Source organism: Lipotes vexillifer, unplaced genomic scaffold (assembly GCF_000442215.2).
Source record: "Lipotes vexillifer unplaced genomic scaffold, Lipotes_vexillifer_v1.1 scaffold708, whole genome shotgun sequence".
Lineage (NCBI taxonomy): Eukaryota > Metazoa > Chordata > Mammalia > Artiodactyla > Lipotidae > Lipotes > Lipotes vexillifer.
The window spans coordinates 260110-286436 of record NW_006781346.1 but is presented as its reverse complement, the minus strand read 5'-3'; the positions used below and the strand labels follow the sequence as shown (position 1 = coordinate 286436).

Below are 26327 nucleotides of genomic sequence, written 5' to 3'. Positions count from 1 at the left end.
CTGCTGAAATCTCGTAATTCATCTTTCTACCTCTTGGAAACCCAGTCTGAAAGAGGAAATGTGGTTGGTTTAGCCTGATCTGTTCTTAGTGAGCACTAATATGTTCCTAATGACCACTACATTATTTTCTTTCTTTTTGAAAAAGATTGTTTTGTTTTTATAAAAAAAACCAATGTGCTTACTATAAAGCAGTTCTGAGCACGACAAAAGAAGAGGGTAAAATAAACATCCCTGAAATTTCACACCCAGAGATGACCCTCATGCCCGATGCGCTTGTGATGCTCCCAGCCGCGTCCCGAAGATTCTGGCCGGGTGGACAGTTCCCTGCACTTCCAGTGCCTCATCGAGCCTGCACCAGGGCTCTCTCTGGTTTGCTTTCTTTGAGGCCACAAACGGGAACAACCTAGACGTGTGGGAGTACAGCCAGTGGAGAGGAACAAACAGCAGTCGGCTCCCCATCTTGCGTGGCGAAAATCTCAGGTGCATTCTGCACTTTTCTCAGAAGGCGACCAGAGAGAGAGAACCCTACTGGCCCATAGCTGAACCCAGCTCGTCCACACACCTGGTTCTGGTTCTTGCCTTTTCTCCCTTTCCCATCTTACTCTCCTGACCTCTGCTTCCAGGCATAAGCTCTCTTAGGGTATGCTTTCAGAAGCAGGAGCACCCAAAGATGTTAGTGACCATCTCTTTGCATATACTTTACATATACATCCAATAATAAGCCTATGTAATTTTGCATAAAGGGGATCATACTGAACATGTGTTCTAAAACCTGCTTTTTAAAAAATTACTCACAGTAGGCAGTAAACATATTTTCGTGCCAGTAAATAAAATCCTAAACACAGTTCTTAATGTCTATCCAGCATGCCGTTGCAGGTGCTCTCATCGTTTAATTTACTTAATTTATGGACATCTGGATGATTCCCAATTTTGCAGTGTGATGAAAATGCTTGGGCACATATCTTTGCAAGCGTACAGGATGGCATCCTTTGAAAAAAATTCTTAGATGTGTCTAAATTCTTAGAGGTGTCTAAATAAAGCAATCTAAATTCTTAGATTGCTTTATTGTCTCCTAAGTGTTCACTGTATGTTTGATAATTTATTCTGGAATTTTAATAGAGGTCAGTATCAATCTGAGCAGTTTAGGGTTTTTTTTTAATCTACCTCCGCCTTCCTTTCTGAAAATCAGGACATTTGCCCATCTTCAGTTTTCTGGCACTTCCTTCATTCTCTGTCATTTCCTCTCAGGCAATAATTACATCTGCAAATGGCTCCAGGTCCCTGGGATGTCATTTGTCTGGGCTTGGATTGTATGTGGCTTGACGCCTTATCCAATCACCTATCTTGGGCTTCAATTTCCTCCTTCCACCATTTGAAGTAAAAGTGCCTGTGCCCTGCACTGGCTGCTCTCCCTGGTGCGTAAAGGTTATGAGCACCACATGCCCAAGCCCCGAGCAGGTTCATTTGCTGTCCTTACGTAGACTTTGAAAGCTCTTTGCTCTGTCTTCACCAGTTTTCCTTGGCTTCCGTTCACTGACACTTCGGTTCTGCATTTCTCATGGTATCTTGTGTGTGTGCACTTTTCAACCCTAACTCACTGGAAAGCTACAAATGCAGCTGCACACGATGTTCTGTAAAACTCCCTTTTCTCTCTTGCCAGCAGTGTTTGCAATGCCTTGCTTGGCATTTCTGGGTTCTATTACCTCCTGGAGCAGCCTTCTTTTACAGGTATGATTTTGTTCAACACATCTTGTCTTATTTTACCCTCACAGCCACTCTGTGAAACCAGCTGAATGTAAGTTTCTCCATTCAAGAGATGGGTAACCAGTAGCACGGAGAGGTTTAGGCAAAACCCCAAAGAAACCCAGCAAGCCAGTGGACCAGCCCTCAGTCCTCCAGTTTCTTTGCCCAAATATGGTTTCCCTTCCTACACTGGCTGAGAGGGGCGTCTGGACCCCCACCTGGTAAGGCTGGAGGAAGCAGCCTTATGCCTGGGGTCCCTATCCCTTAAAGTCCTGGAGGTCAGGTCCATAGTTCCCTCTCCTTTCTCCCAGGGAGGGAAATTCTGCATTGAGATCTTGTGTAGAATTCCATCTCTGTGACTTTGCCTGCTGGAAGGGATGGCAATTACTCTAAAGCTAATAGGTAAGCTGTCCTCAGCCGGTTTCAAAGGATCCCCTGCCCAGGCAGGAGGGAGTGTCCTATGCACACAGGGACAGAGGCTTCCAGGTCTTTTACCCCCTCCCTCTCTCTCTCAGTTTCTCACACATACATATTCACGCACACACACTACAGAGCCCTCTAGGTCTTTCTCTCTCTCCCTCTCTCAGTGTGTGTCTGTCTGTCTCACACACACACACACACACACACACACATACACACAGTGTCACAGTGTTGGGCTCTGGACAGCCCCCGATGAGACCCCCCCCAGTCCCTTTCCTCTCTCTTGGCTCACTGCTCCTTAGTCGGTACCCACCCACCCCCAACCCCAGCCCCAGCCCCAGCCCCAGCCCCGGGGGTCACTCACCCTCCATGCTGCCCACTCCGGCCCGCTCTGGGACAGTCACCGACGGAGGGAGGCAGCGGTCCCCTGTGAGCCTGCAGGGGACCGCGGGTCTCCGGCGCTGGGCTGCTGGCGCGCGCCCCAGCCTCTGCGCTTGGCGGTTCTGGTCCAGGGCCCGGCGGAAGCGGACGGAGGGGCGTACGCTCGCAGGCCCCAGCCCTGCGCGGGGTCTCGCTCCCCTTGCCGCCCGGAAGCGGCCGGGCAGCGGCCAGGGCTGAAGGCTCCCGAGCAGCGCACCTACCCTCCCCGCTCTGCTGCCTGCTGCCCGTTGCCCGCTGCCCGCCCTCCCAGTCCAGAGGGAGGGGGCTCGCGCCGCGCCGTCGCCATGGCACCCGGCACACGTTTGCCTGCGCAGCGCCCCCTGCCCGCAGCGTCCGTCCGAGCCTGGGCGCCCCGGGTCGCCTCCCAGATGTGACTCCCTCCGCAGGGACGGAGCACCCCTCCAAAGTAGAGGACAACCCACTGACCACTGCAGCCCTGGCCGCGACATCCGATAACTCTGTGTCCCTCTCCCCGTGACTCCCATCCCAGCGCCACTCCTCGTCCTCGTCTCACCCCAGCCTGACCCCCAGCCACCCAGCCTGGTGTCCAGGGCCCTGAGGCCCTCCTGAGAAGGGGATGGAGGCAGCTGTGATACACAGGAGGGCAAGGAGAGCAGTGACAACGTGTCAGTAGATGACCACTGACTCTGGAATTAACTGGCCAGGCGCTCACCAGATGTCTACCCTTGGGCAAGTGTCTTACCTGCACCTGAGCCTCAGTTTCTGCATTTATGAAATGCCTTTTAGGGAAGTAAATGAGATGACGTCAAAGTTTCTGCCCAGCATGTAGTAGATGCCCAACAAATGGTCCGTTGAGCTGGGTAGGAGGCCATCTCCCTCCCACCATTCCAGCCCCTGTCAGGCACCACCATAGACTTTTGTCCTATGAATGATGATCCCAGGTTCCAGGCAGATGGAAGAGAGTAAACGTCCCATTCTTCCCATTATTGGGGATTATTCTGGGGGGACTCTGGGCAAATGGTTCCCACCAGGCTTCTTCCTAGTCTCCCTTCTCCCTCTAGCCTGTCCTCTGCCCCAAATGGCTGGCAGAGTCTCAGGACTGGAAGGGCCTTAGAGGTTACTGAGTGTAACCCTGACCTGGGCAGGTGTCCCCATCCTAATGACCAGCAGTGGGTTCTCTGCCTTCACGTCACTCTCTTTTCCCCAGGACAGCCCTTCAGAGAGCTGGAGGGAGGGAGGGCACCCTCTCAAGTCTGCCCTTCTGCAGGTGAAACACCTGAGTTTCTTTGGGCTTTTTGCTTCCTGTGATTTGCCTCAGTTTCATCTGTAAAATGGGGATAATGTCTATCCCCTAGAGTATATTGTGAAGATGAAAGGAGTTCCTCTGTGTAAAGCTCTTGGAATAGTGCCTGGCTCAGAGTAAGAGCTCGATAAAAGTTAGTTATCATATCATTCCTATCTTGAGTCCACCTTCCTGTGGAAGTGCTTGCAGTCCTTGAAGTCTCCCTGATAGGACCCAGAACTGCGACAAGTCATATCAAGCCCCCTTGACCAATACAGAGTTCAGGACAAGGCTGTAAAATCTGCACAGTCCAGCACTGCCATTTATTGTACGTGTGACTTTGGGAAAGTTATATAACCTCTTTGTGCCTCAGTTTCCCTTCATCTAAAAAATAGGGATAATAATAGTGCCTACCATATAGCAAAGCACTTACAACAGTGCCTAACATAGAAGGTGCTCAATAAATATGAGCTATATTTATGTGGGCACTAGGCTTTGAATAGTTCAGTCTCACCTTTTCTTGGTTCCTCCTTCTTTTTCCCCTCCCTTTCTTCTTTCTTTAGCAGCCACATCATTCTGGTGCATTAATTTAAGCTTGTGGTCAATTCCCCCACCTGGTCTTTTTTATTTAAATCATTCTGGATCACAGAGCCTCTTTTCCTTCCTTCCCCCTCCTCTTCTGCAGACTTCCTTCTTTCACCATCGGAACCTTTGTACCGTGCCCAAGTACATGTGGCACCATTCAAAACAAACTCAGTGGTCCAGCCTTTGAGGGCCAGGCAGGGCAGTGCCGTGGATACAAAGACCTGTGTGTGAATTCTGTCTCCACCATTTATTATCTGTGTGGCCCTGCGTAAGTCGCTTAAGTCCTCTAACCTCATTTTACCCATCTGTAAAATGGGATTTATCATCTTCTTCTCAAGGCTGCTGTGAGGATAAAAAGGCAAGTACCACTGACACAGTGTCCTTCCTTATCCCCAAAGTTATGGGTGGAGGCTACACAGATAGATTGGGTAAAGGTCTTTCCATGAAGATTTAAAAAGTTTCCCCTCTCATTCCCCTCCCTCCTCCAAAGGGCCTCCCGGGAAACCTGACTGCCACTGCTCTATTTCAGATCATGCCTCCTCCCAGGTTCACCTGCCCGTCAGTCTGGGGTACTGCCCAGCCCCGAACCTTCAGTCAAGCAGGCATCGTCACTCTTCTTTTACAGGTGAAGCTACTGAGGTTAATGACTTACCCAATATTACACAGATGGACAGTGGAGGAAAGAGGCAGATCATTCCTCTGGACTCCTAGGGCATTGGCCCTGCTGCCCCCCACCCCAGCCTACCCTCAAGGTTCTTGGTCCTCTGGGAGCATCTGAGAAACTATGAGTGCAGTCATCCAGGGCACAGAAGCAATCCCTGTTCATCTCGAGGAGACCCACCACTTCCTTGCCCTTCAGGGCTTCCCGCTCTGCCCATTCTGGCCAAGCCCTTGGCCTCGCCCCTCATGCTCAGGGATGCTGCTTCCCATTCCACCGCACCCCCAACAGCTGTGGCTGGGTTCAAGTGCTGTGCCCCAGGGAGTCTTTGCACGGACAGCCTCACCTTCCTGGGAACTGATTTCCATCTGAAAAGCTGGATGCCAGGAGCTGGCAGGAGGGCAGTGGGATGGAGAAGGTCCTTGAAGGGAGGAGCATTTCCTGTGCTAACTGGAATCCATGTGGACCCCTGCTTGGAGAAGGGCCTGAAGGGAAGGGCGGCGGAGGAGGTAAAGGGTGATTTTTCCTTTTTTTTTTGCGGAGCACAGGCTCCGGACGCGCAGGCTCAGCGGCCACGGCTCACGGGTGCAGCCGCTCCGCGGCATGTGGGATCTTCCCGGACCGGGGCACGAACCCGTGTCCCCTGCATCGGCAGGCGGACTCTCAACCACTGCGCCACCGGGAAAGCCCAGGGTGATCTTCTTAAATCAAGCTTTCTGGATGCACTGAGGGAGGTCAGAGGGGCAATCGCATGACTGAAGGACTGCCTTTCTCCTTGGAGAAAGCAAAACAGGAACCGCCAGCCAAGGGAGGGAGGGTTTAATGGGCTGTGGTGAATTTGGAGGAACTGAGGCTTAGCCAAGCAACCTGGCTGAAGTCCAGGCTGGCAGTGTGCCATGTGTTAGGCTGCGTGAGGCTGTGTCTGGGAGTCAGGAGCCTCCGGTTCTCAAACAAGTTCTGCTTAGTGTGTAACCTTGAGCAAGTTACATAGTTGCTTAAGTCCACATTCTTGGCATCAATGTGAAAACAGAGGTGGGATTAGAAGCAAATCATCTGGTGATCACTAATCTGCTCCCAGTGGACACAAACCTGGAAATCCCACCTCTTTTTAAATCGGTTCATCATCTGTCCCCTGTCCTGCTGGCCGCTCCTCCTGCTGTGCTGTCCTCCGGAAAGACACACCTCTGCACAGGCTGAACATTAACCAGGTGTCAGACTTGGGGGCCTACAGGGGCGGGGCAGGTGAGGCCAGTGCATAAATGAATGTGGCCAGGTGTGGCCACTAGGGCACTCCTGCCTGGCTTCCAGATCCAGGAGATCACTGCCATCAGAATGTAGGCTCAGGGTTGTCAGCTTTTCTGATTTTTCAGAAGCCAGAAACCCAGATATTTTTCATGAAAAATTTCAGCTCCCAATTTAAAATTATTGAGAAACTAACTCAAAATTACTTCTAAACATTGTGCAGGCCAAACAAAATACATCTGTGGGATGAATTCAGCTCAGGGCCCTTTTGCAACTTCTTTCTTTTTTTAAAAAAATTAATTGACTTATTTATTTATTCTTGGCTGTGTTGGGTCTTCGTTGCTGCGTGTGGGCTTTCTCTAGTTTTGGCAAGTGGGGGCTACTCTTCGTTGTGGTGCACGGGCTTCTCATTGAGGTGGCTTCTCGTTGTGGAGCACAGGCTCTGGGCACGCGGGCTTCAGTAGTCGTGGCATGCAGGCTCAGTAGTTGTGGCACACAGGCTTAGTTGCTCCGCGGCATGTGGGATCTTCCCAGACCAGGGCTCGAACCCATGTCCCCTGCATTGGCAGGCGGATTCTTAACCACGGCGCTCCCAGGGAAGCCCGGCAACTTCTTAAATCTCTATAGGCCAGTGGTTCTCAACCTTGGCTGCACCTTAGAATCACACAAGGGAGCTTTTAAGAAAAAAACCACCAGTGCTGGGATCCAGTGCAGACCAATTGAATCAGAGTTGCTGGCAGGCAGGGCCTAGGAATCAGTATTTTTTCAAAACTTTCCAGGTGATCCTAATATGTGGGCAAGGCAGAGACCCACTGCAAGACCCACTGCGAGTACCAAAATTACACTTTGGCACTGCCTATCACAGGGACTTTGAGAAGGGGAGAGGGGATCACAGAGTCATCAAAAGCCAAGCTTCTCAAACTTTAACGTGCCCATGGATCATGTGGGGGGGTTAAAATGCGGATTCTGATTCAGAAGGTAAGGGGAGCGACCCAGCCTCTGCAGGTGTGACACGCCCCCAGGTGCCCCTGATGCTGCTCATCTGAGAATCACGCTCTGAGGAGCCAGAGTCCCATCCAACCTCTCAGCTTTGTCTATAGGAATCCCCTTCGCAATTCTGTCAAGGGTTGGGATAGGATCTCAGGGAGAGGGTGATGCTAAGCCAAAAGCAATGCTCTCCTTCTGGTGGGATTTCAGGCACAGTGACAGGCTAGTGGGGGAGACTGGGGGATGCCCATCCTCCCTCAGGTCATGCATACTGGTCATCTGCCGCTCCGAGGGATGGAGGAACCATGGGAGGCCAGTGTGCCTGGAGTACAGTGAGGAAGGGGGCAGTAGTGAAGCCCAGAGGAGTAATGGAGGGAAGACCATGCCAGGTCTTAAAGTCCATTGTGAGGACTTGGCTTTTGCACTGAAGTGCCATGGAGAGCCCCTGCGGGACATGCGCAGACAGTGGCTTAGGATTTAAAAGGATCCTCTGGGGAGTTCCCTCGCGGTCCAGTGGTTAGGACTCTGCACTTTTGCTGCCAAGGGCCTGGGTTCAATCCCTGGTCGGGGAACTAAGATGCCACAAGCCACGCAGCACGTCCAAAATAAATAAATAAAAATAAAAGGATACTCTGGGTGCTGTGTGAGGGAGAAACAGAGACTCATTAAGGTGCAGAGGTGTGGGCCCTCCTTTGAGGCTGGTTTACTGGGGCTCAGGTGGGCCTGGAATCTGCATCTAAAAAGATCCTAGTGACTGGATCTCTTATATAGTCCAGACATCCCTTGTACAACTCCCGGAGCCCATGCACGTTATTTTCTAGGTAACTGGCGTCGATAAGTTAGAATGCGTTTTGACTGGCACCACTGGAGTTGTGTGGTGTGGCGGTCCTGCAGGGTCCACCCCTGAAGACATCCTAATTTAAGTGCTTCCTGTCTACAGGAGAGAGGGTGCCAGGGTGCTCTTGGCTGTTCAGAATCTGGAGGTACACAGAGTAGCATGAACCCCAACTGGCTCCTGGCCAAGACCTTGAATGCCTCATTGTCCTGAGTTATTAGTTGTCCTTGGTAGCCCGAGGCAGAACTTCACAGATCCCTGAACTGTGAAGATGGGGGGAGCGGTGAGCTGTCAGTCTTCTCATTCCCTGTGGGAATCAGCATCCAGATGTGCCCATCAACATCCAGATGTGCCCCAGGGATGTGTGACAAACAGCTCTGTGCTCGCCTGAGAGAGGCAAGGTTCTTGTCAGGGCACTAAAGCTGTCCACACAAGGGCAGGTGTAAGCAGATGGGTCAGGAAGCTCTCGGGTGTGTGAAATGGGCATAATGCTGATCACCAAGGGCTACTTACCTACACCACCTGTGGCATTATAGGGGGCAGTCTTTGCACCCATTTTACAGATGAGGGAAGCAAGGCTCAGAGCCTCTTCACAGGAATGTGATGGGAGAAGGAAGGTGTGAGTTGGAAAAAGCAATCGCTTCTCCCACCCGAGCCAGCCTCCCAGTTCAAACCCCAGCTCTGCTCCTTCCGAGCCACACACCAACCCCCAAGCCCTACGCCTGTCCTCATCTGCAGAGTGAGCACCAAGAGGCTGTTGCTGACAGTAAACGAGAAAACATACAAGTGCTGGCCCAGTGCTGATAAACAGTAGGCGCTCAGTGACTGCTCCTGCTTGGACCTAAAGTATCTGGGCTTGTGTGCCTTTTCTGAGGGATGGGTCCAGCCCACCCGGTCCACAGCATGATCCGGCTGCCCCTGGGCCCGGCCCAGCCCATGACCTGCCCAGCGATCCAGTGACGTGGTCTCTCAGGCCTGCCCTCCCTGGCCTTGGCAACTCTCCCAGCCCTTCTGGGCCCCTGCTAACGCTCACCCTTCCAGGAACTGGTCCCCGCCCAGGGCCAGCTTTCTGAGAAGGGACAGGCATGTTTCATGTAAATGGCAGCTCCAAAGTAAGGCCCTTTCGTCCAACACTGAATTTGGGAGAGCCTGAGGACCAAAACCCTTTATGTGTGGTGATGGATGTTAACTAGACTTATTGTGATGGTCATTTTGCAGTATATACACATACTGAATCATTGTTATACACCTGAAGATAATATAATATGTCAGCTGTATTCTCAAACAAAACGAAACGAAACGACCCTCTAGTCGCACACAGCTTACTGTCGACATTAATAAGTCTTTGTATCCCATCCTCTTCAACACAACAGTACTATTCCAGGAAACTCTTGCCCAGGAAGTAAAAGTTGTAAATCATTGTGTTGTTCATTCTAGGAAATTCCAGAAAGAATCATTTAAATGAACATCAAAGTGCCCGACTCTTCAGTAAATACCATCAAAAGAGAGCTTAAGACTTAAGCTTAAGACTCTTTGAACTCCTCGCCTTAAAACGTCTCTTTGTTGTGTCCACCGATGCTAAACTATATCACAATCGTTATGCAATCCTAGTCGATGCTAAACTATATCACAATCTTTATGCAATCCTAGTCGAGGCGTCCTCCGCTGCACTGAAAGCCCCACCTGAAACCAGACTCGAGATCTCACTACCGTGACTTTGCCCTCCCCATGCTGACACGCTGGGAAGACGTAGTCAAGCTGTCCCTTACTCGGAGAAGAGCCGGCTCAGCTTTGTCTGACCAACGGGTCAATTTGTGATATTTCTGGTGAGCCAGCATTCATTCAGCAAGAAGAAACGGAGTCAGGGGGAGTCTTCTGCTTGACCTTTGGGGTGGGGATGGGCAGCAGCCTGAGTCCAGGCTAGTCCACTGAAGACAGCTATAGCAGAGCCCCCAGAATCAGAGAGACAGTGACCAGGTGAGTTGTGGAAAGGCGCTCAGGGATCTCCTAGTACAGCCCCTTCCCTTTGCAGACAGCAGTCGGGGTCCAGGGAGGGGAAAAGCATTTGTCCAACTCACAGAGCTCACTGTGGTTTTTCGATGGATTAAATGAGTTAATATCTGTAATGTGCTTGGACACTGCCTGGTATGCACTAAGCTCTATACGTGTTTGTTAAATAAAAATGATGGCGAGTCTAGCCTAAAACTCAAGGCAAACTCAGGCTGACCTCCCAGATTTAGAAAACAAAAACTGACTTAAACCTTGAACCCAGAAGCAGTTTCTAACTTGCATCAGAACACGTGGAGGGCTTGTTAAAGCCGAGTGCTGGGCCCCACCTCCAGAGCATCTGATTCTGTAGATATGGGGTGGGGGGGAGCTATCTAACCCGCTCGCTGGACGCTGCTGCTGGTCCAGAGACGCCTCCTTCAGAACTTTGGACCCTGAGAAATCGATCGCTAAGGGTAGAATTTCTGGCATCAGTCAGGGAGAAGTGGGGGCACAGCAGGTTCCTTCATGCTTCCGCAGGCACCGGGTCTCCCCCAGCTGATATTTAGCGCTCTGCAGCAGCACAGCGTCAGGGCAGGCATCAACTCTGCCTGGCTGTGCCTCTGCCCACTGTGAATGTTCCAAGCCTCACCCCAGCCGAGCTGCTTTACCTCATGCTTCCAGCAAGAGGGGCGGCCCCTCCTCTTCGCTGACAGTGGGATCAACACTCTGGCCACGAGAGATGTGTGCTGTGAGAATAAATCAAACACCAAGAGGCAGATGAAACCAACGTGTTCTTTATTGCAGACTGAAACTAAGGGCTCACTCACACAGTGGGCTTTGATTTGGGGCCATCTCTGATGCCCAAGCTTTCCCAGCAGGCAAGGGCAAACTCTCCAAACAGAGTAGAAAACAGCTTCCAGAAGCATCCCCTTCAGAGGGCTTGAGGTGAGGACCCGGGGAAGCAGCAGCTCAGCATGCAGAGGTTACCCAGAAAGGCAGGGCTCCAGAGGGCCAGACAAACCCAGCCCTCCTCTCCTGGTGGCTTTGGGTCAGTCCCTTCACTGGGAGTGCCACACAGACTCTGGAAAGATCTAAGAGGCCCAAGGTCTCTGGGGACTGCTTTAGGGAGGGGGATGAGCACAGACTCGGACCCTGTCAGCAGGCGGAGAGCTGAGAACCTTCACCCTCCACTCTGAGGACATCCCGAGGGTCACCCCAGGCCTCTGCTTTTCAAACAGTAAAGTGCTCATAGGAATCACCTGGGGATCTTTTGAAATGCAGGTTCTGATTCCGGAGGTCTGGAGTGAGGCCTGGGATTCTGCGTTTCTAACGAGCTCCCGTGGACGCCAATGCTGCTGGCCCACGGACCATACTTGAGTTGCAAAGCTCTAGCCATACAATGCCTTTGTGCATGTCGGAAAAGTACGCCCCTTCTTTGACAAGGAGAAACCCCACTCCAAGACACAGGCTGGGGGGTAGCGGGGACCAGGACAGCCTAGGCTGGACTGCAGACTCACTTGTCCCCAGCGTCCATGGCTGAACTCGGAAGCCCTAGAAGATCCCGTTTCAGCCTCCTCACCCTGAAAACCCTTTTTTCCAGAGCTTCACCGACCAGGCCTTGGGAGATGAGCAGAGCGAACATGAACACCGAGCGCTCAGCAACGGGCCACAACGGCCCAACCTGTCAGCCTCTCACCAGGAGACAGAAGGCCTGAGCGGGGGCAGGGTTCGGAGCTGGAGAGGGGGACTGGAACGGGGAGCATTCTGATAAAGGGTTAGTGCTCTGAGCGGTGGTCTGAGCTCTGAACAGCCTAACCTTGGGAGTGGAAGACTGGCCCCCGGTCCACAAATGTAGGATCCGGGTAGCCTGGCTTGCTCTGAGTCCTGGGGCCTCAGGTGTCTCCCACAGACCAGGCAAGGTGGGCTCTGAGTCTGCTTGCTCCACAGATGAGAAGGTGGGAGGTAGATACCTGGGGATCAAGGGGTCAGAGGTTCTCCAAACCACAGGTGTTGTCAGGAAGCAAGAGCCTCAGGCTCTCTCCTGGTAGAGGGACCAGTTGCCCGTTTGCCGGGTGTCATCCCAGTGTTAGCACTGAAAGTCCCACGTCCCAGGAAACCCCTAGGTCCCGGGCAAACAGAGATGGTTGGTCACGCAATTATCTGGCCACACTCTAGACTCCAGGTTGAGGGCCTAGAGATGACTAGGTCATCAGGGCTCTGGGTGGTGGCCTGGGAGCTGGCTGGCCACGAATCCAATGGTCCATAGTGCCTTCTGCCCCTGTGTGGACCAGCGACAAGGCAGCCAGACTCCTGCCTGAGGGAGACTGTTGAGGGTGGCACAGGTGCAAATGGCTTTGCTTCTCTCTGGGCCACCTCTCCTGCAGCAGAAGGGCTGATGCCAGGCACCCCTGCTCACGCCCAGGGGAGGGATGGGGCACTCCTGACTTCCTACCCCACCGATGTCTTAGTCACGAGGAAGGACAGAGCCTACTTGATTTGCTCTCCACTTGCCGGCCTGCTGGTTCTTGGGCTCCTATACAAACGTTCTCAACCCTGCTACAGTGTCGGGCCACACTGTCTCCACAGCTTTCCCATGACTCCTGGTTCAGGTTCCCGCCAATCCAGGGACCCACAGGGCTGAGGACGGGGCACTGTGGAAGGCCTCAGCCTGGTCAGTTCTCAGGAATCAATAAATAGATGGAGATTGTCTTCTGTCCCTCTTATGGCAGCCACTGGCTTTCAGCACTAGAAACAAGGCCTCGAACCCACAAGGGCCTGGAAAACGCTCAGCGACGCTCATCCGTGGGCCCAGAAGGTACCAATGATTCGAAGGTAACTTGGAGGCATGTGTTCCCCCAAAAGCCTTTAGGGAGCCCAAAGGAGGCAAAAGCCCCTGCCATTGCCCCTTTCCTCAAATTGTAAGGCTCAGAGGATCTGCCCAGGTTTGCACAGAAGCTGTGAGTGCCCAGAGTCTGGGCTCCAGCCCCCTCCTCGCCTCCTCCCTCCGGGCATTCCAGGGCCCACTACTGCTCTACGCTATCTATCCTGGACCGCCACACCCCTCCCGCCACACACTCTTCAGCCCGCCCGCCCCCAGCCCCCCAAACTTGGCCTCCCATGGGCTCGTGGGACTCCCTCCCCTCAGGGCGCCAGGCCAGGTGGCCTCTGTCCCTTGCTGGGCGGGCATGAGGAGGGAGGCCTAGGGTGGGGAGGCCCGCGCGTCCTCCGGAGACATCAGCATGTCGAACTAGCGGGTTAAAGCGCAGGTTGATGCTGCGCAAGGCGGGCATGGCGGCCAGCTTCTCCACGGGCACGTCTGTCAGGGAGAGAGGGACAGGTTAGGGTGCTGGAGCCAAGCGGGCAGAGAAGGAGGATGCATCACCCGATGCACATGGGCTCAGTGCCCAGCACCCGGCCCTGTGTGACGGGCCACTGGGGCCCACCAGGGCATCACAACCACATGCAGAAGAGCATCCTAAAAAATAGTTACTGTGCTGCACAACAAGAGAAGCCACCGCAGTGAGAAGCCCGCGCACTGCAAAGAAGAGTAGCCCCCGCTCACTGCAACTAGAGAAAGCCCACGCACAGCAAGGACGACCCAACGCAGCCAAAAAAAAAAAAAAAAAGTTAAACATAGATTACCACTTATCCCAGCCATGCCACTCGAGTGGAACTCGCAGAACTGCAAACAGGTATTCAAATATGTGCACACGTGTTTACAGCAGCACTATTCACAATAGCCAATGTCCACCAACGAATGGATAAACAAAAAGTGGTATAGCCAAACAATGGAATATTAATCAGCCTGACACATGCTACAGCACAGATGAATCTAGAAAACGTTATGCTGAATGAAAGAAGTCAGACACAAAAGGTCACAGAGTATATGATTCTATTCATATGAAGTGTCCAGAATAGGCAAAGCCATAGGGACAGAAAGTAGATTAGTGGCTGCCAGAGGCTGGGGTGAGGGGATTGGAGAGTGACTGCTTAATGAGTGCAGGGTCTCCTTCGGGGTGATGAAAGTATTTTGGAACTAGAGTTGACAGGTGCAGAACATTGTGAATGCACTAAATGCCACTGAATTGTACACTTTTAAATGGTTAGTTTTGTCTCAATTAAAAAAAAAAAAAAAAAAAAAAAAAAAAGGACCAGAACAAGGCAGCAGCTATACTAATACTTGAAAACATTTACGGTTCCTCACACCTAATCTTTAGGATCACTCAGTCTCTGGTTCAAGTCCCAGGTCAGCCACATAACAACTGTGTACCTAAAGCAAATTATTAAACTTCATACCATATATCTGAAAAAGACGAAAATTCTAATTTGAAAAGATACATGCACCGTAATGCTCTTAGCAGCACTATTTACAATAGCCAAGACATGGAAGCAACCTAAGTGTCCATCAACAGATGAATGGATAAAGAAGATGTGGTACATATATACAATGGAATGTTACTCAGCCCTAAAAAAGAATGAAATAATGCTATTTCCAGCAACATGGACGGACCCAGAGATTATCATACTGAGTAAAGTCAGAGAGAGAAAGACAAATACCATATGATATCAATTCTAAGTGGAATCTAAAATATGATACAAATGAACTTATTTACAAAACAAACAGGCTCACAGACATAGAAAACAAACTCATGGTTACCAAAGGGGAAAGGTGGGGTTGGGGAGGGACAAATTAGGAGTATGGGATTAACAGATACACACCACTATATATAAAATAGATAACAAGGATTTACTGTAAAGCACAGGGAACTATATTCAACCTCTATGGGAAAGAATGTAATAACCTATATGGCAAAGAATCTGAAAAAAATATATATGTATAGCTGAATCACTTTGCTGTATATCTACAACTAACACAATATTGTAAATCAACTATCCTTCAATTAAAAAAATAATAAAATAAACTTCATATCAGGGTAATAACAGTATATACCTCACAGGGTTGTTTAAGGATGAATGAGAGAATATCTGTGCAGTGATTCCTCGGAGATATCACGGGTTTGGTTCCAGACCACGGCAATAAAGTGAATATCACAACAAAGCGAGTCACATGAATTTTTTTTGGTTTCCCAGTGCATGTAAAAGTTATGTTACCCTACACTGTAGTCTATTAAGTATGCAACAGCATTACGTTTAAAAAAACAACGTACATACCTTAATGTTAAAATACTTTATTGCTAAAAAAAATGTTCATCATCATATGAGCCTCCAGCAAGTCACAGTCTTTTTGCAATAGTAACATCAAAGATCACTGATCACAGATCACGGGAGTTTGCCCTCCCTTAGCACCTTGGGGTGAGTGGCTCTGAGCTCCCTGGGGGCTGGCTCTGTTCGTTAGACCACGGGTCCAGTGCTGGAGGCAGGGGCAACTCTTAACCTCCTGAGAGCAGAGTCTATCTTTGTCCTTGGATCCCCAGGGCCAAACACTATACCTGGCACATAGACATGGTGGGCACAAAAACACGTTCTGGGCAGCCGGCAGGGAGTTACTAGGGTGGGTTGTGGTCGGGATCTGGGTCCCAAGCGAGACTAGCTATAGCGCGGCGAGTGGGGCTCTTGTTTGACAGGCAGGAACTTGCATGATGGATGAGAGGACAGGAGCCGTGAAGGAGGCGATGGGGAGGGACCCAGAGCCCAAGGCAAACGTGGAGGCTCAGGCAGGGAAAGAAGCAGAGATAAGGCGTTTCTAGAATGCAAGGTTATGACCAGATGCTACTCCTGGGAGGGGAGGAAAAGCAAGATCAACTGCTCTCAGTTCCTGCTCACCTTCTGCTTCCTCTGGAGCTCATCCGCATGCTAAGGTCACATCACACAGCTGTCAGCAGCCTGCTCCTCTATGCCCCTTACTGGGTGGGGCGGCTGCTGGAGTGGGGGCTGAAGGAAGGGGTCGCCTGTGGCATTTCTCGTCTTTATTCATGGAAAGTGGGCCCCCAATTTCCCTACCAGTTAATGGCTGGGAAGAGAAGGGCTAATGACTTGGAAGCTTCCCCTTCTCCACATTAGCACATTAGCTTTGTAATGGCCAACAGCACAGCCAGCAGCTGGGCAGGCGGGACAGACACATCATCCCTTCTGCCCCTGATCGCCCAGATAAGAGAATCCTCTTGCCTTAGGCTCTTAAGAAGTCAGGTCATTTCACAGGGTATTATACCCCCATGTGGCACGGGAGGAAATCATAGCCCAGGGAGGTTAACACCTTGTTAAAATGGGCCCAAGGGACTTCCCTGGCAGTCCAGTGGTTAAGACTCCACACTTCCGATGCAGGGGACGCAGGTTCCATCCCTGGTCGGGGAACTAAGATCCCACATCCGCGGGGCACAGCCAATTAAAAAAAAAAAAAAAGGCCCAAGAAAGGAGGCTGCTTCTAGGAACTGATATTTGAGGCCCTGTGCTAGGTGGTTCTTCATAATGACCTATTTGGCAGATAAGGAAACTGGGCCTTGGATTCTCCAGGCTGACAATGATCCTCTAACTCTGCTCCAGCTCCCCTGGATTTTTCAACTAGGCCTGACTTTTGTGCTTCAGTATTCATCTCTCATTGTCCAATTTTAGCAAGAATTCTGCTAAGTTGGTTTAGCCAGAATCCTCCACCCTCGATACCTAATCAGGTTCCTCACCGTCCACTATCCCCTAGGTGACGTCAGATCACCCTGGCCTGCCTTCAAGCAAGAACTAGGGGTTGCTAAGGACTTTCTCTCTCAGGACTCCGTGACTCCTCCACCCCTCAGCCAGGGAGGCCTGCGGGCTGCAGAGTGGCCGGTGCTCCTGAGATGGGGAGGAGGGTCTCCCTGTGATGCCCCTGCCGAGGTTTGCTGGGCGTGGCATGAAGACCAGCTGCAGCCCAGGCTTGGAGCAAATCCCCGTGACTCCAGGCCTAGAGACAGCAGCGCTGCCTGAGTTCTCAGCCTGTCTTTTCCAAGTACCACTCACTGAGCTGGCCTCTTCAGGGTCTGCAGCGTTCCCCAAACCACTCTGCCCAAGGACAGTGATGGCGGGGATTAAGTGTATCTCTTTCCCCTGATTTAACCACTAAAGGTGCTTGAGCAGCTTAGAGGAAGGAGCAATGGGGCCACCAGACTGTGTCAAAGCTGGCAGAATCAACAAACTGGAGCAGCCAGGCTAGCAAGCAACAAGCCCAAGTGCCCAATTGGGAGTTTCTGGATAAAGCTTAAAAGAACATTTACACTCAGAGCATCCTGACAAGAGCGGGAGATGGCTGGAGGGTAGAGAGGAGGATATGAAATGATCTGCGCTTTGTGGGTGGGGAACCGGAAGCTTGAAGAGGTTACGTAAGCTTCCTAGGGCTACAAGACACACTGGCGTCATGGCGGTAATGGAAGCCAGGTCCCTGGACTTTGGCACACCTGGAGAGGAAGAGGACCCCAGCTCTGCCCTCCCCCCTGGGCCACGCCTTCTTCCCCATCCGCCCATGTCCTGTGGATCCTCGTATTCCAGCTCAAAGGCCCCCTCCTCTGGTCCGCATCCAAAGTCCCATAACCCTTTATACAAGACTCATATCACACATCACACTCTGGGACTATGTTCACCCTATAAGTGCAGTACCTGGCACAGTGCTCACAGGTGCCCAATAGCTATCTGTTGGATGAATGAGTGAACGAGCAAATGAATGCATATTTTACCTCCTGAACTAGATCGTAAGTTCCTTCAGGCTCAGGACCACCCTGGGCTGGGCACACAGTGGACCCACCACCAACACCACTTGATCAGGCAACTCTGACCTCAGTACATTCAAGAGTTGGGGCCCTTCCCCTGACCTGACCCATTCTGGGCACTTTTGCCAGTCAGGGCCAGGCCTCTGTGGGCCAAGGCTGTGATAGGTTACTGGCCCTTTAGTGCAATAATCCAGTTTAGAAAATGAGAAAATATTGATGAGCAGAAATAAAATCACCCATGTCTCACCACGCAGAACCAATCACTGTTAATGTCAGGTACATGGCCTTACCAACTTTTAAACATGCGTGCGTGCGTGCGTGCGTGTGTGTGTGTGTGTGTGTGTGTGCATACACAAAAATGGCCTCCTAGGGCTTCCCTGGTGGTGCAGTGTTTGAGAGTCCGCCTGCTGATGCAGGGGACACGAGTTCGTGCCCCGGTCCGGGAAGATCCCACGTGCCGCGGAGCACCTGGGCCCGTGAGCCATGGCCGCTGGGCCTGCGCGTCCGGAGTCTGTGCTCCGCAACAGGAGAGGCCACAACAGTGAGAGGCCTGTGTACCGCAAAAAAAAAAAAAAAAAAAAGGCCTCCTAGATACTATGCCATAACATGCTTTTCTTGATGACACATTGTGAACGTCTTTTCAGGTTACAAGTCTGTGACATTATTACGGCCACATGGTGGTCCATGGAATGGAGGGATCACACTTTGGCTCATGTTTCTACTGTTAGACATTCAGTTTTTTTCCAGCTTTCACCATTACAGACAATGAGAGATGGATCCAACCCTCTTCCCACCGCAGACAGCCCTCCCAGACTCCTGCCTATGTCTGTGGAAGCTTAAAATAATCAATAAAAGCAGAATCAGAGTGGGCCGTATTTAGAGAAAATTACTTCTCCAAGGTCAGCTTGACCTCCCTTCACTAATCATTGGCACTATTGACTGACAAACTTGTTTCATGCCGCTGGGACCAGCTAGAGGCAAGATGATAAAAATGACCGTTTCAGAGCACGATTCATCATATGTGTGGTACCCATGGTCTGAAAGGAGGCTGAGAGGAAGAGAGGTCTGGGCCCAGGGAAGTGGTAAGGGGTACTGAGTGAGCTTCCCAGCACAGAGGTAACCCAGCAGAGACCAGTGACTTCTGATTCCCGCTTTGGGTGGAGCTGAGTCCCACAACATCTAAGGTCACATCTGGAATTGGGATGAGAGGCTCCCCAACCTGGTGGCCTAGGGCCCCAGTTCCCTGGCTTCCTTGGCAGCTTAGAAACAGATCATGGCGCCCTGTTGGCCGCCCAGGCTGGAGCCACACTGGACAGTTGACACATGGCTGGCTGTCTCACTTCTGATCCAGGTGATCTCCTTCCAGCCAGAATGCCTGATTTTTCAGCTTCTCTGCCTCCAATCCCCAAAGGATCCCAACCAGTGAGCGTGGAGCCTGAGACCTCCTTACAATGGGACCTGGGGCGCTGGGTAAAGATGCAGAGGCAACGCCCCAGCCCTAGTGCCTCAGGCCTGTGGGCAGCACGTGGGAGGTTGCCTTAGCCTCTCCAGGGGGCTGTGGGCACATTCGTGCTGGAGAATTCAGGCTGGCCTGACATCAGCCTTGACACAGCTTTTGGTGCCTGGTGCCTCAACAACAAAGATCAAGGATGCTGAGCTGAGCTGAGCTTCACGCCCCACTCGAAATGCCACAAGACACAAGCAGGCAAACTATGGTAACCTGGCGGGACAGAGAATTGTGCCTGTAACAAGGAGGCACCTGGGCCACACTCACGGCTGGGTCTGTCCCTTCAGAAGCCCAGGGAGGGCAGTGATCGAGCTCCCCCACTGCACAAGAGCCCTGGCCCGAGCCCTGGTTGTTGTGGGGCGGGTGGGGGATGTGTGCAGGAAGAAAGCAGCGGCAGCCCTTGAGCTCGGGAGGCACAGAGAACACTGCGTGCCCTTGACAGTCCTGCAGGCTGAGTCCCTCAGGGAAGTCTGTTTGGCTTGGGGAGTTCTAAGTCCTCTGATGAAAGAGAGGCCAGCTGTGGGAGTGGATGGGGCAGAGACCCAGGCCCTGACCTCAGATCTGCCATTTGGAGTCGTGCAACCGCAGGCAGGCCCCTAACCTCTCTGAACCTCAACCTCCCATCTTTAAACGGTCCGGTCCTCGGCTTCATGGGGCCACAGGGGCTGGCAGAAGGGACCACGCGGCGCTCCCCAAGGAGGTGTAGAGAGTGTGGCGGGCAGCCGGCAAGAGGATGGGGAGCACAGAGTGTTTTAGGGAATGTGTTAATGAACCTTAAGTGCAGGCTGTGGGGAAAGAAAAACAAAGGGGGAGAAAAGCCCCCACTGTGATTTCCTCCTCCTCCGAACCTCAGACTGGCTAGCAAGGTGGGCCCACAGGCTCCCAGTGCAGGCCACCTGCCAGCACCGCCCCCTCCTGCACACGGCCCCGCCCGGATCCGACGTGCAGTCAAAGCCGGGTCAGAACACGGTCCCCTTACCGGCTGCTCTGGAGACAGCTAAGTAAGTAACTCGGACTGCCTGGCCCAAGCCTGGGGATTTGCCTTCCCCGTCAGATTTCCCATTTTGCTCCCCTGTGCCCACCGCCCCTCCCCTCTGAAGTCCCCCCACCCCTCTGCTCTGCCTCTGCTCTGCTCTACCCCGAGGAGGGGCTCGGGAAAGAATGGCAGTTTTGCCATGGCCTCCCATTAAGTGTCTGCCGGTCCCTCCCTCACAGCTGGAGGTACGTGTGTCTAGGACACTCACACGGAAGACTAGAGCCGCCTCATCTGCTGTACAGCAAGAGTCTGGAAGTGAGGGGTGAAGGACGTTAACGAAGGAAGCGTAATCGCCTCCCTTACAGGCTCTTCTCCCGGGCGGGGTGGCCATGGGAATAGCTCCTTTGTAAACCTCCTCCGTGCTTGGAACCTAAGTTCGCTGCCACCAACTTTACAACTCTTTCCACACAGGCTTAAGATCATTGTCAGAGAAATAAGACCTCCGTTATAATTGGAAAAATAAGAAGAAAAGCTCCTAAGATAAGCATGAGATGGGAGTGAATTAGGTAGGGCCTCACCAGGGAAACCAGCTTCTGAGAAACAAAATGAGTGGAAGGCGGAGGTGGAGGGGAAGTGGGTGAACTGGCCAGGACACCAGCAAGGAGGTGGTGTGCTGGCTAACGTTTAACAATCCACTTCCCGAGGGCAACATCCCTGATGTGTGGCATTTGCCGATTTTTCGTGGTGTAAACATTCCTCCCATGGCCAATCTCAAGGTACCAAGGTGAGGTCACTGAACTTGAGCAAACACCTCCGGTAATGGTAAGCCAAGTCAAGTAGCCCGCCCGGGCAGGACCACAGGCTCCTGAGCACGAGGTGTCAGAGCTCCGCCAACTCCTGTCCACCTACACTAGGATTCTTTGGAATAAACTTGAACTTTGGGAACTGGCCCGCTGTTTGGCTGTCTGCATGTTCTCAGTTGCCTCTGGCTCATTGATAAAGTTCCTTCTGAAAATGCCAGGTGAGCGGGCTGTGCTACAGGGAAATCACAAGTGGGGGTTTGTGGGCACTGTGGCAGCAGAGCCACCGTGCCCAGGGTCCAGGGGACAGTAGGGTCCGTGGGAAAGAGGAACCCTGAGCAAAGAGGCAAGTCCACAGAGCTCACCTCTGCCACCCTCCCAGCCAACTGTCAGCTCTCACGGCTGGGCTGACTGCTCTTCTCATCCTGATGTAGCTACACACATACACACACGCAACAGACGCTGGGAGAAGGAAGAAAGAGGCTACAGCTTTTTCAGGGATGGAATGTGCTTGTTGATGGAAGGTTCTGGTTTAGCTCCATGGTTCTATCTTGCCTGCACATTGCAGTCATCTGGGGGAGCTTTAAAAAATCATCAAGCCCCAAACCCACCATCAGAGATTCTGACTTAATTGGCATGGGGTATGGCCTGGACACAGGTGTTTTTAAAATCTCCCGGATGATTTGGATGCACAGCTCGTCTGAGTACCACTGGTCCTCCCAGTGAGGCTTAATGAGAGAATCCGGTGAAAACACTCACATAGCACTTCCATCCTAGGATGCTGCCCACCTGCTTCACTGTGTGGGGCAGAGCTGTCAAGAGCTAGGCTGATTGCCTGCGTTCGTGGCATGGGGAATCCTGCCTCATCACCTTACACTGTTCTTTCCACCCCAAGGAAGTTTCCCTCCAACCAAAGTTACGTGCTCTAGCCATAACTTTCCTGTGGCTTTCAATCTCCCTCCAGCTATATGCAAAAATCATCTCTCCTTATGCAAAGCACTGTCCTCAATAGCTGGGGTTCTGCAGCAAGACTGCCTGGGTTGGAACCCTGGTTTTGTCCAGGCAGCATGACCTTGGCCAAGTTACTTAACTTCCCTGAGCCTCAGTTTCCTCACCTGGGGAGAATAATAGTGCCTGCCTCATAAGGTGGTCGTGAGCGTTAAATAAGAGCACACTTGCAAATGGTTAGAGAAGATCCAGATATGAAATAAATGGCCACTAAGTATCAGCTAGTGTAACTGACCATGACATGAGCCCCGTGAGAACAGGGAGCGGGCTTTCTCCACCTCCATCTCCAGCACAGCGCCTAGCGCACAGCAAGCTGCTCAATCAAAAAAACGACAACTGGTGAATGAACATTTCCCAAATGCCTAAATCCGTGTTCGTGACCCTGCGAGCCTCTTACTCCCTGAATAAGGCCCTTGCAAGGCTGAGCTTTGAGAGTCAGAGCATCTGGGCTGCTCTCCAGCACTCTGGACAGAGAGAGAGACAGACAGTCCCTTAGACTGGCTTGTCTAAGGGAGCAAGAAATTGCTTTGTTTTAAGCAAATGTCAAAGAACTTTTCTTGCTGTTCACCTGTGTGCTACCAGCAGAGTGCTACCAGCACACTGGAGAACTGGAGGTTCTGTGGGTAATCAAAGTTTTACCACTCAGTGGCTGGCACAGAGAATGCCATTTGGACAGAGACCAAGTGTGTGAAATGTCTTCTGCCCAGAGACCCGGCTTGCTAGTTCCCTTCAGGCAGACACATGTGGGCAGGAGCTACAACAGGAGCTTCTCTCCCCTCCATGTCTGGGGACCATGTCTAATTTGCACTAATTGCTGTTGAAGACTGTTTGCTTACTCCTAACCTCCCCCTCAAGCGGCTCCACAGCCAGTAAGCGCTCCTACACTGTGTCTAGCGATGGCTTCACGATCGATGCCTGTACTGACTGCTCACTGCCTGTGGGTACAGGGCAGCGCTCTGCTGGTGCTGGACAAGGACGTTCTGGGCAGACGGCATGAGTCCGCTGTGCCAAGAAGGCAGCTGCCACCTTGAAGGGTGAATCGTCTTCCCCTGGGCACTGTGACACTCAGCGCTTGGAGGGCAGGGCAAGGCTCAGACTGTCACCAGCTGTCTGTGCTCGGGATGGGGGGTGGGGGTGGGGGTGGGGCTAATTCAAACCCCATGTCCAGGGATCCATCCATTCCCCCCCCAGATGGGCTTGGAGCCCAAGATCCAGGGGCAGGAGGAATGTGTCAGGGGTTTGACATTGTCTTCCCAGACCTTCTCTGCTTTGACCTGTCTTAGGGGCTAACAGCCTTCTCTGGCAGGCAGGGAGCTACAGGAAGTGTGTTTGCCAGTCAGCCCCTTGTAAATACCAGCTAAAAGGCCGCTCACAGGGAGAGCTCCTTTCTCTGCAACCGCAGGGCTCCTGCCAGGGCTGAGCGAGGCCAGTATAAGAAAACTCTGCCCTTGTGACCTGGCCAATAGCTTACTGGTGCTACCAGATGTGTGGCACCCGACCTGCTACCCCAGGCGCCATCCACACCCTCCTCTCCCATCACATGAAGAGCTGGCAGGCTCCGGAACGCCAAAGACATGTGGGTCCAGGCGCGCCAAAGACCTGGGTTCAAATCCTGCCTCCACCAGGCCCCTGTGCAGTCTGCTTAATCTCTCTGAGCCTCTCTCTTAGCCTTCAAGTGGCGGTAACGCCCCCTATCCAGAAGAGAGGCCTGAGCAGTTAAATGAGACCATTACAGAGGAGGAGTGTCAAGCAGCCATAGCTGTTAGGTTTTCAAGTCTGTGCGATTTTATCTTTTCAGATCAAACAGAGCATTGTTTCCACTTCTGCTTTTCTAGGGTTTCTTCTGTTTAAAAACTATTTTCTGGGCTCCAGTGAAAGAACTCTTCTCCTGTCCCCCGAGAGGCACAGAGCGGGTGTGATGCGGAACAACAGGACCAGGTCCCGCTCACTCCCGCTCCCCGGGAGGCCCTCCCCAGCCCAGCTTCCTCGTGTACCACTCACTCAGCACTTGGTACTCAGTGCTTGTGGCTCATGCCCCCAGTCACAGGAGAGTTCCAAGAGCAAGGAGAGCCTGCAGGACCTCTCACTAAGGGGCAGCTTGGTAGAGCCCCAAAGTGAAATAAAGCCACATCTCTCTGCCCCTGTGATGCTGATCAATTTAGTCTGTGAAACAGGGTGGAACAGTGATGTCAATGTCAGGAAAGGGCGATCCTGAGGTCCTAGTGGGCATTTATGCCCCACGCTAAGGAAGGATGTCCTGGAGAATCTCTTCTGTTGATGGAGACCAGAGTGAAGCTGCGGCTCCCTGGAGGGATCTGCCCCTCCCCCGCCTGCCCAGAGAAGGAAAAAGTTGCTGTGATACAGGGCCTGGGCTCCCAGTGACACACTGGGCTGTGGCAGGGGTGCAGGTGCCCCCTTGGGCCAGGTGTGCTCCCTCTAAGTCTCCACAGTGCCCCCAAACCGTCCTTGTAGCCCAGGGGACAAGGGTTCTGTACTTTGTGGAAACCTTGGGTACCCTGAGAAATTTGTGAGGCTTAAGGAGCAGTTGTGCTTGGGAGGACGGTGCGGCCATTAGCACAGTCAGCTGCCCGGAGGTGGCACCTGGTGCTTTAGGAAAAGGCCCTGCGCTTCTCAGGCCCTGCTGTGCATAGAAAGCACTTGGGGGTCTTGCTCAGGTACACATTCTGATTTTCAGGAGGTTGGAGGTGGAGCCTGAGGTTCTGAATTTCTCACAGGTTCCCAGGTGATGCCCACACTATTGCTGGTCTGTGGATGACACTCTGAGAAGCCAGAGCCTCGACAGGGGTTCTCAAACTTCAGCATGCATCCGCATCACCTGTGGGGGCGGGGGGAGCTTATTAAAACAAACTGCTAGGGAATTCCTTGGTGGCCCAGTGGTTAGGACTCGGCACTTTCACTGCCGTGGCCCGGGTTCAGTCCCTGGTCCAGAACTGAGATCCCATAAGCCAAGTGGCATGGCCAGAAAAAAAAAAAAAAAAAAAAAACATGGCCAAAAAAAAAAAAAAAAAAAAAAAAGATGCACAAATTGCTATCTGTCCCCACTCCCCCAGTTTCTGATTGAGGAGGTCTGGGGAGGAGCCTAAGAATACGTATTTCTAACAAGTTCTCAGATGATCCTGCTGGTCCTGGGACACCCCCACTCTGAGAACTACTGGCCTTGACAGTAAGAAGTGAAACTGTGTGAACACAGAATTAAGTAAACGCAGCCCAAAGCATCCCTACGTGACACAGGTACAGATGTCCCCCACTATCTGAAAGTAGAGCATTCCTATAAAAGCTTTCGTAAGCAGAAATGGCATAAAGCGAAGAAGCAATTACCTCAGGACACACAAAATAAACTGAGATAAAGCACACGGCGGCTTGATGCTGAGATGTGGTTCTGGGGAAGGAGCTTGGCAGGGCCACTGGCTCCGCTCGGGGCACAAACTTCCTCTGTTAACACTCGCTGCAAAATAAACGCTGAATGCGATTTGCGCTTTTCCTATTTTTTCATAAAAGTGTAAATCCTCTTCGGATTTCCTTGATTAATGAAAACAGGTACCAGTGCAGGTCTTTCGTAAAAGTGAACTGGTGTAAAGCAAACTTTCAAAAAGCAGGGGATATCTGTACTTTTCCTTTTAAAAGTGCTATTGCTTTATTTGTTCAATTCTTAACAAGCTTTTGTTTCCCTATGATCTCTCATTCTTTCTGGAACAGTGGTTGCATGGGGTAAAAAACCCAGCGAATCGAGGGTGACGGAAAGTTAAATTCTAGCTTAACCAAAATAGTCTCCTGCTTAAGCAAAAGGAAGTCTCCGAAACATCAGTACTTGGTCTCCCCTTCAGCCCACATGTTCCAGGAACGCGTTGAATTGCTCTGCAGCATCATGTAATTAATTATAAGTTCTTAGGAGTGATCGCTGCTCCCACACCCACCTTCAAGGCCTGTGTGATGGCTGCTGGGGTAAAGAACTGACTCCCTGGTTTTAACAGGATGGGTGACCCATCTTCTGCCCACGTCACCACTCACAGACTAAATGCTTCTACCTCCTCCAAAGCCTTTCCGGGGCTCTCTGGGGAACCCCACCTCACAAGGACACGTGGACAGCCACCCTCTGCCTGGGAGCCTCCCCCTGGCACCTCAGCACTTCTGACCATGTCTTATCTTGTAGTTTACTCTCCGCTCCCACTCAGACTTTCCCT

General features: G+C 52.0%; 2 protein-coding genes across 2 annotated transcripts in view; both read right to left on the bottom strand.

The window, feature by feature from the left end:
* NPFFR1 (neuropeptide FF receptor 1) overlaps positions 1 to 2890 on the bottom strand; it is a 20407-nt gene extending 17517 nt beyond the window's left edge. Inside the window, 2 exon segments of the mRNA XM_007454586.1 lie at positions 2528 to 2598; positions 2805 to 2890. Of these exon segments, the coding sequence (XP_007454648.1) occupies positions 2528 to 2598; positions 2805 to 2890 (157 nt within the window).
* Positions 2891 to 12352: 9462 nt separating this feature from the next.
* LRRC20 (leucine rich repeat containing 20) overlaps positions 12353 to 26327 on the bottom strand; it is a 60420-nt gene continuing 46445 nt past the window's right edge. Inside the window, exons 4-5 of the mRNA XM_007454585.1 lie at positions 13392 to 13459; positions 12353 to 12421 (exon numbers count right to left, since the gene is read on the bottom strand). Of these exons, the coding sequence (XP_007454647.1) occupies positions 12353 to 12421; positions 13392 to 13459 (137 nt within the window). The remainder of the gene's footprint in view (positions 12422 to 13391; positions 13460 to 26327) is intronic.